At 43.3% G+C, this 12,235-nt stretch overlaps 1 protein-coding gene across 1 annotated transcript; it reads left to right on the forward strand.

The window, feature by feature from the left end:
* The first annotated feature begins 94 nt into the window (after positions 1-94).
* SSR3 (signal sequence receptor subunit 3) lies at positions 95-11,721 on the forward strand. The gene is made up of 5 exons (XM_072792180.1): positions 95-339; positions 1,093-1,219; positions 6,081-6,179; positions 10,251-10,382; positions 11,447-11,721. The coding sequence occupies exons 1-5, from the start codon at positions 207-209 to the stop codon at positions 11,511-11,513; spliced, it is 558 nt and encodes a 185-aa protein (XP_072648281.1). The 5' UTR covers positions 95-206; the 3' UTR covers positions 11,514-11,721.
* Positions 11,722-12,235: the final 514 nt, after the last annotated feature.

A 12,235-nucleotide genomic window follows, 5' to 3' on the forward strand; every position in this document is an offset into this window, starting at 1 on the left:
GGGAACCGGAAGTGTGGCCGGCTTGCCCAATCAGGCCGGGGCGCGTAGGGAGCGGCGGCCAATCCTGGGCGAGCTTGCTCCCGCGCCGCGCCGAGGCCCGCCTCCGCGCGTGGCGCTGACGGGTCGCTCGCGGGTACGGCGGCCGCGGGGGCGGTGCTAGAGGCGTCCGGCCCGCCCGGCCCGCAGGCTCCCCGCGCCGCTCCGCCATGGCTCCCAAAGGCGGCTCCAAGCAGCAGTCCGAGGAGGACCTGCTCCTGCAGGACTTCAGCCGCAACCTGTCGGCCAAGTCCTCCGCGCTCTTCTTCGGGAACGCCTTCATCGTGTCCGCCATCCCCATCTGTGAGCGCCGGGGCGGGCGGCGACGGGGCGGGGGCGGGGACGTGGCGGGGCCCGGCTCGCCCAGGCCGGGGTTCGCTGGCTCCGGGACGGCGGCCGCCCGCCGTGACCGGCTCTGAGCCCGAGGCTTACCGGCTGCGGGGAAGCTAAGGAACCGGAGCCGGACCCCTCGACCTGAGGCGGAAGTGGAGCTGCAGGGCCGCGCCGGCGCCGCGCTCTGACGATCGGCCCCACTCTCAGGCCAACGGGGCAGGCTGGTTGTCGCTCGGGTGGAGAACCGCGCAGGCCCCCGCGGCACGTCCGCGGCCGGGGAGGGAGGCCGGGGCTCGCGGCGCCCGCTCGGGGGGGCGGGGGCGGGGGGCGGCCACGTCAGCGTGCGAGCGGCGGCCCGGGCCCGCGCAGCGTCCGCGGCGCCCTGAGGGGGGCGGGGCGTCCCGAACCCGCTCTCCTCCCGGGGGCCGGGGGCCGGGGGTCGACGTCTAGCCTGCGCCGGGGGATGGGGATGATGGGGATGATGGGGATGGGGATGATGGGGATGATGGGGATGGGGATGGCGAGGGCGAGGTGGTGCGCCTCACGGCTTCCGAGCCGGCCAGGTGCGCGGCCAGGACTTGACTGCCTCCGTCGGGCCTCAGGCGCTGGGCCGGATCTCCTCCCCCGGCCTGAACTTTGCGGGCTTGGCTACGCCGGGTCGGGCCTCTAACTGGGCGCTAACGTTCCCTTCCTGTCTGTGTCCCCGCCCCGGGCCTGATGCAGGGCTGTACTGGCGAATATGGCACATGGATCTCATTCAGTCGGCCGTGCTCTACAGTGTGATGACCCTCGTAAGCACTTACCTGGTGGCTTTCGCATACAAAAACGTGAAATTTGTTCTCAAACATAAGTAAGTATGTTTCTCAAGTGAACGTATGTATTACATGGTGCACTTTTTTATTTTTTTTTAAGATTTTATTTACTTACGAGAGACGCAGAGACACAGGCAGAGGGAGAAGCAGGCTCCACGCAGGGAGCCCGACGTGGGACTCGATCCGGGGCCTCCAAGATAACGCCCTGGGCTGAAGGCGGCGCCAAACGGCTGAGCCACCCGGGCTGGGCCGCTGGGCTGCCCGTGGTGCACTTTTACGTAGAAGGATGTCTGAAAGATCACTTGTGTCTTATTTTCGATAAAGCATCATCCTGGGCTGTATAGATATGTAGGCATCTTTTTTTTTTTTTTTAAAGATTTTTTTTTTTTTTTTTCCTAATTCATGAGAGAGAGGCACAGACACAGGCAGAGGGAGAAGCGGGCTCCGTGCAGGGAGCCCGACGTGAGACTCGATCCCGGGTCTCCACCCGGGCTGCCCGATACGTAGGCATATTAATGGGCGGCCATTATTTTAATATGAAAAGTTATTGGGCGGCCTCGGTGGCTCAGCGGTTTAGCGCCGCCTTCCGCCCAGGGCGTGATCCTGGACACCCGGAATAGAATCCCACCTCAGGCTCCCTGCGTGGAGCCTGCTTTTCTCTCTCTCTCTCTCTCTCTACCCCCTCTCTCATAAATAAATAAATAAATAATAAATAAATAAATAAATAAGAGGGGATCCCTGGGTGGCTCAGTGGTTTGGCTCCTGCCTTTGGCCCAGGGCAGGATCCTGAAGTCCCGGAATCAAGTCCCCCATCTGGCTTCCAGCGTGGAGCCTGCTTCTCCCTCTACCTGGGTCTCTGCCTCTCTCTCTCTCCCCGTGTGTCTGTCATGAATAAATAAATAAATAAATCTTTTTTTTTTTTTAAAGAAAAATTATTGACTGACTCAGAGACAGCACTTCTGACATTTAGAGAAGTAGGATTCGAGGGTGAAATTACAACAGTTGGGCACTGGCCTCAATCACGGGGTTTATCAGAAAAACTGCTAAGTAAGTTAACATTGCTGAAGTCAAATGAAACTCTGCAAAGTATGATTCTTGTACTCCATGCACCGTTTTTCAGACATGAAAGGTTTTTTGTTTTTTTTTAAATTTATTTATGATAGAGAGAGGCAGAAACACAGGAGGAGGAGGGAGAAGCAGGCTCCATGCTGGGAGCCTGACATGGAACTCGATCCTGGGACTCCAGGATCATGCCCTGGGCCAAAGGCAGGTGCTAAACCTCTGAGCCACCCAGGGATCCCCCCATGAAAGGTTTTTTTTTTTTTTTTTTTCCATGAAAGGTTTTTAATTTTTTTTAACTATGATATTCTATGCTAATTACATTTTTTTTCTTAGAAGTGTGTAAAAATGTAAAAGACTATATATTTTTAAAGAACACGTTGTATAAATCCTTTCTAAGTCTGTTGTTTCTGTGTTGGGCTCTTTGTGTGGTCACAAGGAATAGAAACATGTTGCCATGGAAGAGCCTGGGTGGCTTAGTTGGTTAAGTATCTGACTCTTGGTTTCTGCCAAGGTCATGACCTCAGGGTCCTGTGATCAAGCCCTGCATCAAGCTCTACACTCAGTGGAGTCTGCTTGCATAGTCTCTCCCTCTGCCCTTTCCCCTGCTTGTGCGCAGAGGTATGCTCACTTGCTCTCTCTCAAATAAATAAACTATTAAAAAAAACCCAACATGTTGAGATGATCTCAGTTAATAGGGATTTATTGTATGAAGGCCAGAAATGTCTTCAGTGGCTGAAAGTGGCCTTAGCATCTTCTCTGTTGTCTTGGACCCATAGGAAGTCAGGTTTGTGTGACTGCCTTTCTGCTAGACAGCAGAGCGGTCATCTTTGTTGTCTTTCTGCTTGGCAGCCCTCTTCACCAACGCCATTCTGGTTCCAGCCTTCCTGGGCTTTCTTGTGCAGTGTGGCCATCTGTGGGTAGCAAAGCCCTCACAGGTGGGCACCTTGTGTTACCCACCCTTTGTGATATCCTCAGAACTTAATCCTTTCAAGGCTCGGTGTTTTTTTTTTTTTTTTTTTTAACTTGTCCTGTGTAATATTTTTCATTTACCTTTTTGGAATTAAATATAAATTTAATAGAAAATTATTTTTTTTGGGTTTCTATTTTATTAAAAAAATTTTTTTTTGGAGGGGGGTGTTTCTTTTAAAAAGTTTATTCAAGCTAGCAGAGCCAGAGAGAACACAGGTTGCGGGGGCAGGGGCAGAGGCATAGGGAGAAGCAGGCTTCGTGCTCAGCAGGGAGTGTGATCCCAGGACCCAGGGATCAGGACTTGAGCCCAGGGCAGATGCTAAACTGACTGAGCCACTTGGGCACCTCTAAAATTACGTTTTTTATACTTTCTCATGTCGATTCTAGGCTTCTTGAGGGCCACTGCCATGTCATTTGTTCCTTATACCAGTTAACAGTACATTTAGTTGAGTAAAATTTTGATTACTGATTTAGCAGGTTGTCTCATAGTGGAATTATTTTTTAATTAGTTTTGATTTAATGTTAAAGAATGCCACTCCTATTGAAGCTCCTATGGATTTACAAGGTGTGTTAAAGCTCAAAGACCCAGGAAGTTGCAGAGTATGGACAGATGTTACTAGTAGAAGAAAGATGGCTTATGTGTTGACAGTCTGGATTCGGATCTCAGCTCTGCTTTTCTTAAATGTAGAGCCTTGGGGAGCGCCTGGGTGGCTTAGTAGGTTTTAAGAGGCTGCCTTTGGCATAGGTCATGATCCCTCCTCGGTGGGGAGTCTCCTCCCTTGGCTCCTCCCCCAGCTCATTCTTTCTCTCAAGTAAACAAAATCTTAAAAAAAAAAAAATGTATAGCCTTGGGCACACATTTCATCTCTTTAGCCATCAGATTCCTGAGCTTTAAATGGGGATACTTAGTGGTACCTCATAGATGGTGAGGATTGAATAATAAGAGTGACATGTTAAGTGTAGTGTCTGGCACATAATAAATGTTTATGTGCCGTGTCAGATTGGGGGTGTGAGAGCCTGTAGGAATTTAAGGTGGCATGACAAAAAAAAATGTTTGCAAATATGTTTTTTTTTTTTCCAAGAAATTAAATAGTAATTTTCTTTTTTATTCTGGAAGAATTCCAAAATATGTAAAAAAAATTAATAACAGAAATAAAACCAGTTGATTTTTGTGGGTTATCTCAGATGGTTGAGTGCTGGGCCACCAGAATGACCTTTGCCTTGTCTTAGAGCATTGAGCATTGAGTGAGACTTACTTTCTAAGAGCCCTAAAACAGAGGGTAGGACTTCTTGAGTTGTCATAAACCTAACATGTGGTTATGCTTCTGTTAGGTGAAGATACAATTTTAGATCTAGGAGAGAAATGAACTAGTTAATATGGTTTGATCTCTTCAGGAAAATTTGTCTTGTGAACAGATGACTGACTAGTTGTCCTTTAAGACACTAGGAGATAGTCAACTCTTAAGAACATAGTTTAGTCCTATGTCCTAGTATCCTGATGATGATGATGTGTCTGTGTGTGTGTATCTCTTTTCCCTCTGTTCAGCTCAGAAAGGTTTCTTCCATAAGTGACATTAATTTATCAACTGACCTTTCTTAGAAAAAACTGGTCTTGTGTGCAGTTCAAGAAACATATTGAGTACCTGGTTGGCTAGAGAGGTTCCAGGATGAGAGTCTGCCCCTTAAGAACAGAACTTTTCCATAGTAAAATGAATCAGATGAAATTGGATCTCTGGGAATTTGTGTTTAATTGGCATTGTAGAAGCTCTTGTGGCTAAAGAAAGGCTGAAAACTATTGCCTTGGATAATCTTGGGCTTTCTTTTCAGGAGTCCATCCTGATTTCTCCGTACCTTTCCTTGGTGTATACTAACCAGAACTAAATATAGCTTAGTAATGAGGGATTAATTAATTGAACATAGAGTGAACAGATTTCTGTGTCCCACAGAAAGAACTGCTTTTGATAAATCTCAATCTGTGTTGAACATTTTCATAGTGGAACTGTGTAGGTGGTTAGATTTTGCTTATATCAATTATTTTTCTTCTATAATTATGGCTAACCAGTTTCTTCTATATTACGAAAAATACACCTTGTTAAATTTAAATGTCATGAACTTTGGGAGGCTTTTTATATTTTGTCTTAGGTTAAATTTTACTCTTTCACTAGCAATCTCACCTGATAAAATTCACCTTCTAGATATTCTGATGAATATAGTTTTAAAAATTTGTCTCATCACTGAAGATTTTGATCTGATATCTTGAATAACACTTTTAGCCTTTTCTGGCTGATTCCATATTGGTACAATCTGTGGTTCATTTAGTTAAAAGTGGTATGGTTGATCCCTGACTTTGTGGTATTTATTTTTAGTGAAATTGTTCTTTGTAGTGGTGCTGAAAGTATTAATTTAATGTTACATATTCCTTTTTGTTAATTCCCTTTTGTTTTTTAAGCCTAGTGTACTTTTATTTACTGGAATTGAAATCCTGTATTATTTGCCAGTGCCTAATCAAATTTATTTTTTGAACAAATATAAATAGGCTAACACAGAATAGAGTTACAATGATTTATAACTAAATTATGCTAAAAGCATTTGACCTATTTCCATACTAAATACCTAAACTTTGGAAAATTATCCCTTTCAAGCAAAAATCAAAACCTATAACTGATAAACTATATCTTGGAAGCTCTTGAACTCTCTTTTGGCTATTACAGTATAATAAACTTGGAATTTTGTCAAGATTATTTCTTGAAATGTAAAATATATACTTGCTAGTACAAACTATGAGTACAGAGTGTTTCAGATAGTGTGATGTTCATTCCTGGAGCATGTGGAAACCTTTTTTCTTACCCCTTTTTTTTTTTCCTCTAGAGTAGCACAGAAGAGGGAGGATGCTGTTTCCAAAGAAGTGACTCGAAAACTCTCTGAAGCTGATAACAGAAAGATGTCTCGAAAGGAAAAAGATGAAAGGTTTGACTTCTAAAGTGTTGGTGATAATCAGAAAAGGGGATACTTTGTAGAAAAATTATATTTTTGGTTTCTGCCTAAAGAATGTGGATAATGGAATTGCCTGAGGTTAAATGCTGATATTGTAGAAGACGTAGTAATGGGAATAACAATCACTGGCATTCTGAGTTTTTACCACTACCAGATGCTTTTCTTTGTGTTCTACACCGTTCATTTGTTTCTTTAAAGAGTTCTATGAGGTAGGGCTGTTATTTCCATTTTACATCTGAGGAAACTGAGGTACAGAAACCTTGGGTAACTTGCCCAAGGGCACAAATTAGCGTGAGATTGATCCACTGTAAGAACGCGGGCAAGAATGTGGGCGGTGTGGCTCCAGAGCTTGTCCTCCCAACTGCTCTCCTGGAGGTTAGTGTACAGCCTACAGAGCTGTATCCAGGGCTGGTTCTGCCACGTGATAGCTAGCTATGCGACCTTGAGCAAGCCACCTCACCCCTCTGGGTCTGGAGAGTTTGCATTGTGTTGGTGTTAGCATTTTTAGGTGGTGGTATTTCCATTCCTGAGCTTCCCTAGGGACAGCCAGTTCTTCATTATCTGCATTGGTTGGGAAAAAGAAAACAACTCGGTTTCTGCCCTGTTGCCCAAATCTCTGCCACATTTGTCAGCCCTTACCCCTCAGGTTTTCCTGCCGACAGCTCTTAGAAGGCTTAATAGTCTAATATCTGAGAGGCAGAAGTCTCTGAATGAGGATAAACTTGTGCTTAAGTTGTTACGTGGGTTTAATACAGTCACTAGGTGAGGTGGTTTTCATGGATTTTTTTTTTTTTTTAAAGATTTTATTTATTCATGAGGGAGAGAGGCTGGGAGGGGAGAGGGGGCCAGGGAGGGGAGAGGGGCTGGGAGGGAATGGGAGAAGCAGACTCCCTACAGGGAGCCCAATGCGGGACTCGATCCCAGGATCCCGGCATCCCGGCGTCATGCCCTGAGCCAAAGGCAGATGCTCATCCGCTGAGCCACCCAGGCACCCCAATCCAAGAGTTTTTGTTGAAAATATATCTTTTAATGAATTCACCTGTAATCTGCAAAAAAGTTACAATTTTTTTTTTAAGATTTTATTTATTTACTCATGAGAGACAGAGGGAGAAGCAGGCTCCCTGCAGGGAGCCTGATGTGGGACTTGATCCCAGGACCAGGATCACACTGAGAGCCAAAGGGACGCTCAACTGCTGAGCCACCCAGGCATCCCTTGTAGATCTTAAGTTCTGGTATCTACGAAGTGCTTTGTAAAGTGGAATTTTTAACCCACTTTGCTCCAGAAAGACTTTATGGAGACTTGTAATATTAAAGTGCATATGAAAGAAAGTACAGTTTTGAAAGATCAGAAACCTTTAAAAGTAAGAAAAGTTGGGTGGACAAGAACCTCAGGGTTAGTTACAGCAGTTGAGCATTGAACTTAGCTCTGAGCTTCCAAGTGTCAGGGGAAGCATCTGAGGTCTTACACTTTCATTGTCTGATGAGAAGCAACATGTAAGTCCTTCTGAAGAGAAACTTTCCTGGCATGGAATCTTTGGAAGGATTTTGTCAAGTGGATCCCTATTTAAGGGACACTGAGTGACTTAACAAACAATGTTTTCTACAGTGGTTTTGAAAAGGCACTAAAACATTTTAGAAATCGTTATCTCCTGTGGATCCTTCATAAAAACTGAAGGATGGGACCTTTTTTTTTTTTTTTTTTTAAGTATTTTCTACACCCAGTATGGGGCTCAAACTCATGACCTGGAGATCAAGAGTTGCATGCTCTACTGACATTAGCCAGTCAGGCACTCTGTGAAGGGTACAGTATTCAAATAGTGATGGTGAATGCCTTTTCTCAGCAGCTTTAGTGAGGTCTGCCTACAAAGCTTCCTGATTATAAATTTTTGCTTGGCAATAGAGGTAACAGAATCTAGGACACATTAGAAATCTTTTTACTGAATTACAAATGGTTCTTAAATTGGAGTATACATCACAGTATGCAATTTCAAAATGCTTGTTACAGCTCTATAGGTTTTAGGTAATGAATTACAGCAGAGGTGGCAAATGGGTCTCTGTCCACTGCAGATGTGCCTGATTTGTTCTGGTGCTTGTTCTTGACCCTGGGATGTGTCTCAGAATCCTCAGGATGGTATTCAGGTAGTCAGTACTAGTGGATCAGGGTTGGAATTGGAAAGGAAGTATCTTTGCCATTGGCTGGATCAGTATTTCAAAGGAGAATGTAGTGTAGGTTTTGCGGATACATAAAATGCAGTGTCAGAAGATTATAAAATTTCTATCATCTTCAGTAGAAGTTTGTGCTGTTACTGTTTCACAAAAACCACCAGTCTTGAAAACAGAGGCACTTGTTCTAAGTATTTCCTAGCAGTATAATGTATTTCCTCCAATTCCAAGTCACATACATATATATTTTTAAAGATTTTGTTTAGTTATTCATGAGAAACAGAGAGAGACAGAGGCAGAGACACAGGCAGAGGGAGAAGCATGCTCCATGCAGGGATCCCGATATGGGACTCAATCCAGGGACTCCAGAATCACACCCTGGGCCAAAAGCAGGAGCTAAACCGCTGAGCCACCCCGGGCTGCCCCCAAGTCACATATTTTTAAATTTACAATTAAACTTCTCTGAAATCAGGAGCTGTTTTATAGTTGATGGTTGCATTTAATGTATCTTTTACTTCTCCCAAACTTGGAGTATATTAGAGATCACAGACTTCTTGTGATGAAGATAAGTTCATTTCATTTAGCTCCTTTTAGTCAAGCTTGTTGACTTTGGATTAGAACATTTGGTAAATAACATGTAGGAGCTGCCAGTGACATTAGCCATAGTGCTGTCCTTCAGCTTGGTGGAGGGGATTATCTAGCCCCAGGGTGTGTATCTTTGGGGAAGGACAAAGCATCAGTGGTGATGGCTTTCAACCTTTTTGATAATAATCCACAGTGAAATACTTTACCTTTCAACCAAATACACTCAAACTTGCACACATGCAAATGTTGCACAAAACAATAATTATCCTGCTGTGGATAATACACTCAATATTTTTCTATTTAAAAAGTGCTAGTCTCAATCCACTCATTTATTTTCTCTGAGCATTGAATCCACCCAGTTGATTTCACGTCCCACTAATGGGTCACAACCTACTCTTTTAAAAACTGCTTTACAAAGTTAATTAACCAAATGGAGTAAAGGCTACCCGATTCATAGGCATCTTGGGACTTCCTGCTTGCCTGTGTGAAGAGGTAAAAGAAAAGGTTGATAAAGTTTTAGTCAGTTAATAAAACATAAGGAGTAAAATGGATAAAAGAAAAAGTAAATGGGTTTTACAAAGTTAAAAAAATCCTCCTAATGATGAAGCAGACTCTTTGAATTATGTAAAGTGGCTAAAGATAGTTGCAGACAAGTCTGCTTCTGTGAGCCATGGCTGGTTTTAGTCCTTGGGATGGTCTTCAGGTGTAATATTGAAGGCTGAAATCTGTAGGCTATTGAGCATCTCAAGCCAGCAAATAGCCAGGAAAGCTTCATCTGGCTACTGATCGCGGAGTTTTTTTTTTTAGGTGAGGACCTAGAGAATGATGTCTCTTTAGGCCACTGGTGAAACCAAGCCAATTGCAATTAATCTGTCCCTTCCTCCAAAGCCCTGACTGCCTGGGAAAAAAGGTAATACACCGAGCAGCTATTTTTATCAATAGAGTAAAATATCTTTTTCAGCAGGAAAAAAGGGCACAAATGCTGGTTAAATTTAATAGTAAAAACACATTCTGTGGGGATCCCTGGGTGGCTCAGTAGTTTAGCGCCTGCCTTCGTCCCAGGGCGTGATCCTGGACTCCTAGGATCGAATCCCACGTCGGGCTCCCTGCGTGGAGCCTGCTTCTCCCTCTGCCTGTGTCTCATTGAATAAGTAAAATCTTAAAAACAAAACAAAACCAAAACCACATTCTGCCCAGAATACTTAAGGAAAAACTCACTGTATATAGTAAACTAGAGCCATGTGGTATTTAAAATATTCTATAATATTTTTATAAACTTGATTTGTTTGTGTACAGAATTTTGTGGAAGAAGAATGAAGTTGCTGATTATGAAGCTACAACATTTTCCATCTTCTATAACAACACCCTATTCCTGGTCTTGGTCATTGTTGCCTCCTTCTTTATATTGAAGAACTTCAACCCAACGGTGTATCCTTTTAAAGGTTGATTAGCATTTTTCGAAGTCTAGAAGCAGTAGTTTGTTTTGGTTTTGATTTATCTAAATATTTTACTATGAAGAAAAACTGCCTAGGGAATCAGTGCACTAAATAAATAGCACTGTGACCCTAGGCAAGTTTCTGGACATGTAAAAGAGGGCCTTTGGGCTTGATTTAAAGTTCTTTGAAGTTTACAAATTACAACTTCATGATAAATAATAACTATTACAAAGCAGTCCTACATATATGATTCTGTATACCTGCTTATTTAAAAATAAGTTCCAAGAATCAAAAGCAAAGTTGCCATCTTTGATAGCTCCTGCCATAAGCACGTGTCTGCTGATATTTTGGGGCTTTGGAATTGGGTGGGTAGCCAGTGCAGTTAAATAGGCAGGTTTCATGATATCTTAACAGTGTTTCAGGCTGCTCTTAAATTGAGCTTTTGGGCAAGAATCAGTCTTCTCTTTTTACATAATTTATTAAAGGTGTTAGGTAGGGATATGCAGCCAGACTTTTAACAGGTGGAGATGTTCTATAATACAGCAAGCTCCTTCAACTTGTATCTTCTGGGAACACTAGAGTGGTTTGCCCCAACAGTCCAGTTCTGAGGCTGAGAGTGGCTGTGAACTTTCAGAGCCTCTTTGCTTTTCCTGGGCAACTTGTAGCTAAAACACTGAGGGACAGGGGAAACTTATTTCTCCTTTGCTCTTAGGTGGGGGAAGGGAGAAGGGGGGGAGAGAAAAGTTGGAGAAGTTCCTTCTTGACAAAGTCTTTTAGGTTAAATGGAATTCAGATGTCTTCTTTGTGATCATGTATTCTAGGTTCTCTCGCAAGTGTTTCCTTTTTAAAATTGGAACACATTTTCTGCTAATGCTCTTCATTCTTTATAGCCTTCTGTCTTGTAAATTGCATTTGCAGACAATGGGACTGCACGTCATTGTCGTTTTATAGTGTCAGGAGGGAAATAGTGCATTCCAAAGAGATGGGCAAAATCTTTTTATTTTGTTGAACTACTTCTTGGGCTTTTAATATTTCCTTAACATTAAATTTTTACAGGAACTATATTTTGTCCATAAGTGCTTCATCAGGCCTCATCGCCCTTCTGTCTACTGGCTCCAAGTAGACTGTACCGGCTTTGGCCCCTGGCTTTGTATCTATGGGTGGCCTGTGGTATATGGAAAAGTAACAGGGTGGTCAGAATGAGAGACACACAAGATGTTTTTATAGTCTGCAGTTGGAGGGTTTGAAAAACCCAACAAAATGTAATTCAGTATTTGTTTATTGGCTCTTTTTTTGACAGATTGTTGAAATTAAATGAATTGAAAGGAAAATTCAGAGTCCAGGACATTTATTAAAAGGTAAAAAGTCTCGTAATGTGCTGTAATCACAAGAGGAGAAAATAACTTGTTTCCTTGATCTGTCAGAGGTCACAGTAACCTGGACTGAGCTGTTGTTATTTATAATAGCAAGAAGTTAGTAAGTGGTTCTTTGTGTTCTAACCACAATATTATAACTTTTTTTGAATCATAAATATCAGAATGAATCCTTTCCCCTTGGGGATTGAACAGCCTCATGTTTACGAGTCACTTGAATTTGTGATTTGAAATAACTCACAGTTAAAAACAAGGTATCCAATTTGGGGAAGAGAAACTGGTGCAAAAGTTCTGTTTTTGTTTTACAGAAGAAAGGCAGCTAGGGTAATAACCTAAAAATAGCGGCCAGGCATTAGGAGAGTTGTCCTGTGGGGTTAAGGCACATACTGTTCAGCTGTATAGCTGTGGCCTTGGGTGGCCAGGGAGGTCAGCTCAACCTTACCATGTTGGTTTGACCTGTTTTAAGAGACTG

Source organism: Canis lupus, chromosome 22 (assembly GCF_048164855.1).
Source record: "Canis lupus baileyi chromosome 22, mCanLup2.hap1, whole genome shotgun sequence".
Taxonomy (NCBI): domain Eukaryota; kingdom Metazoa; phylum Chordata; class Mammalia; order Carnivora; family Canidae; genus Canis; species Canis lupus.

Excerpts from the sequence above, each read along its gene's own strand:
- SSR3 (XM_072792180.1), top strand. The coding sequence starts at position 207 with ATGGCTCCCAAAGGCGGCTCCAAGCAGCAGTCCGAGGAGGACCTGCTC. Across the intron at positions 1,220-6,080 it reads AAATTTGTTCTCAAACATAA|AGTAGCACAGAAGAGGGAGG; the intron begins GTAAGTATGTTT and ends TTTTTCCTCTAG. Across the intron at positions 6,180-10,250 it reads CGAAAGGAAAAAGATGAAAG|AATTTTGTGGAAGAAGAATG; the intron begins GTTTGACTTCTA and ends GTTTGTGTACAG.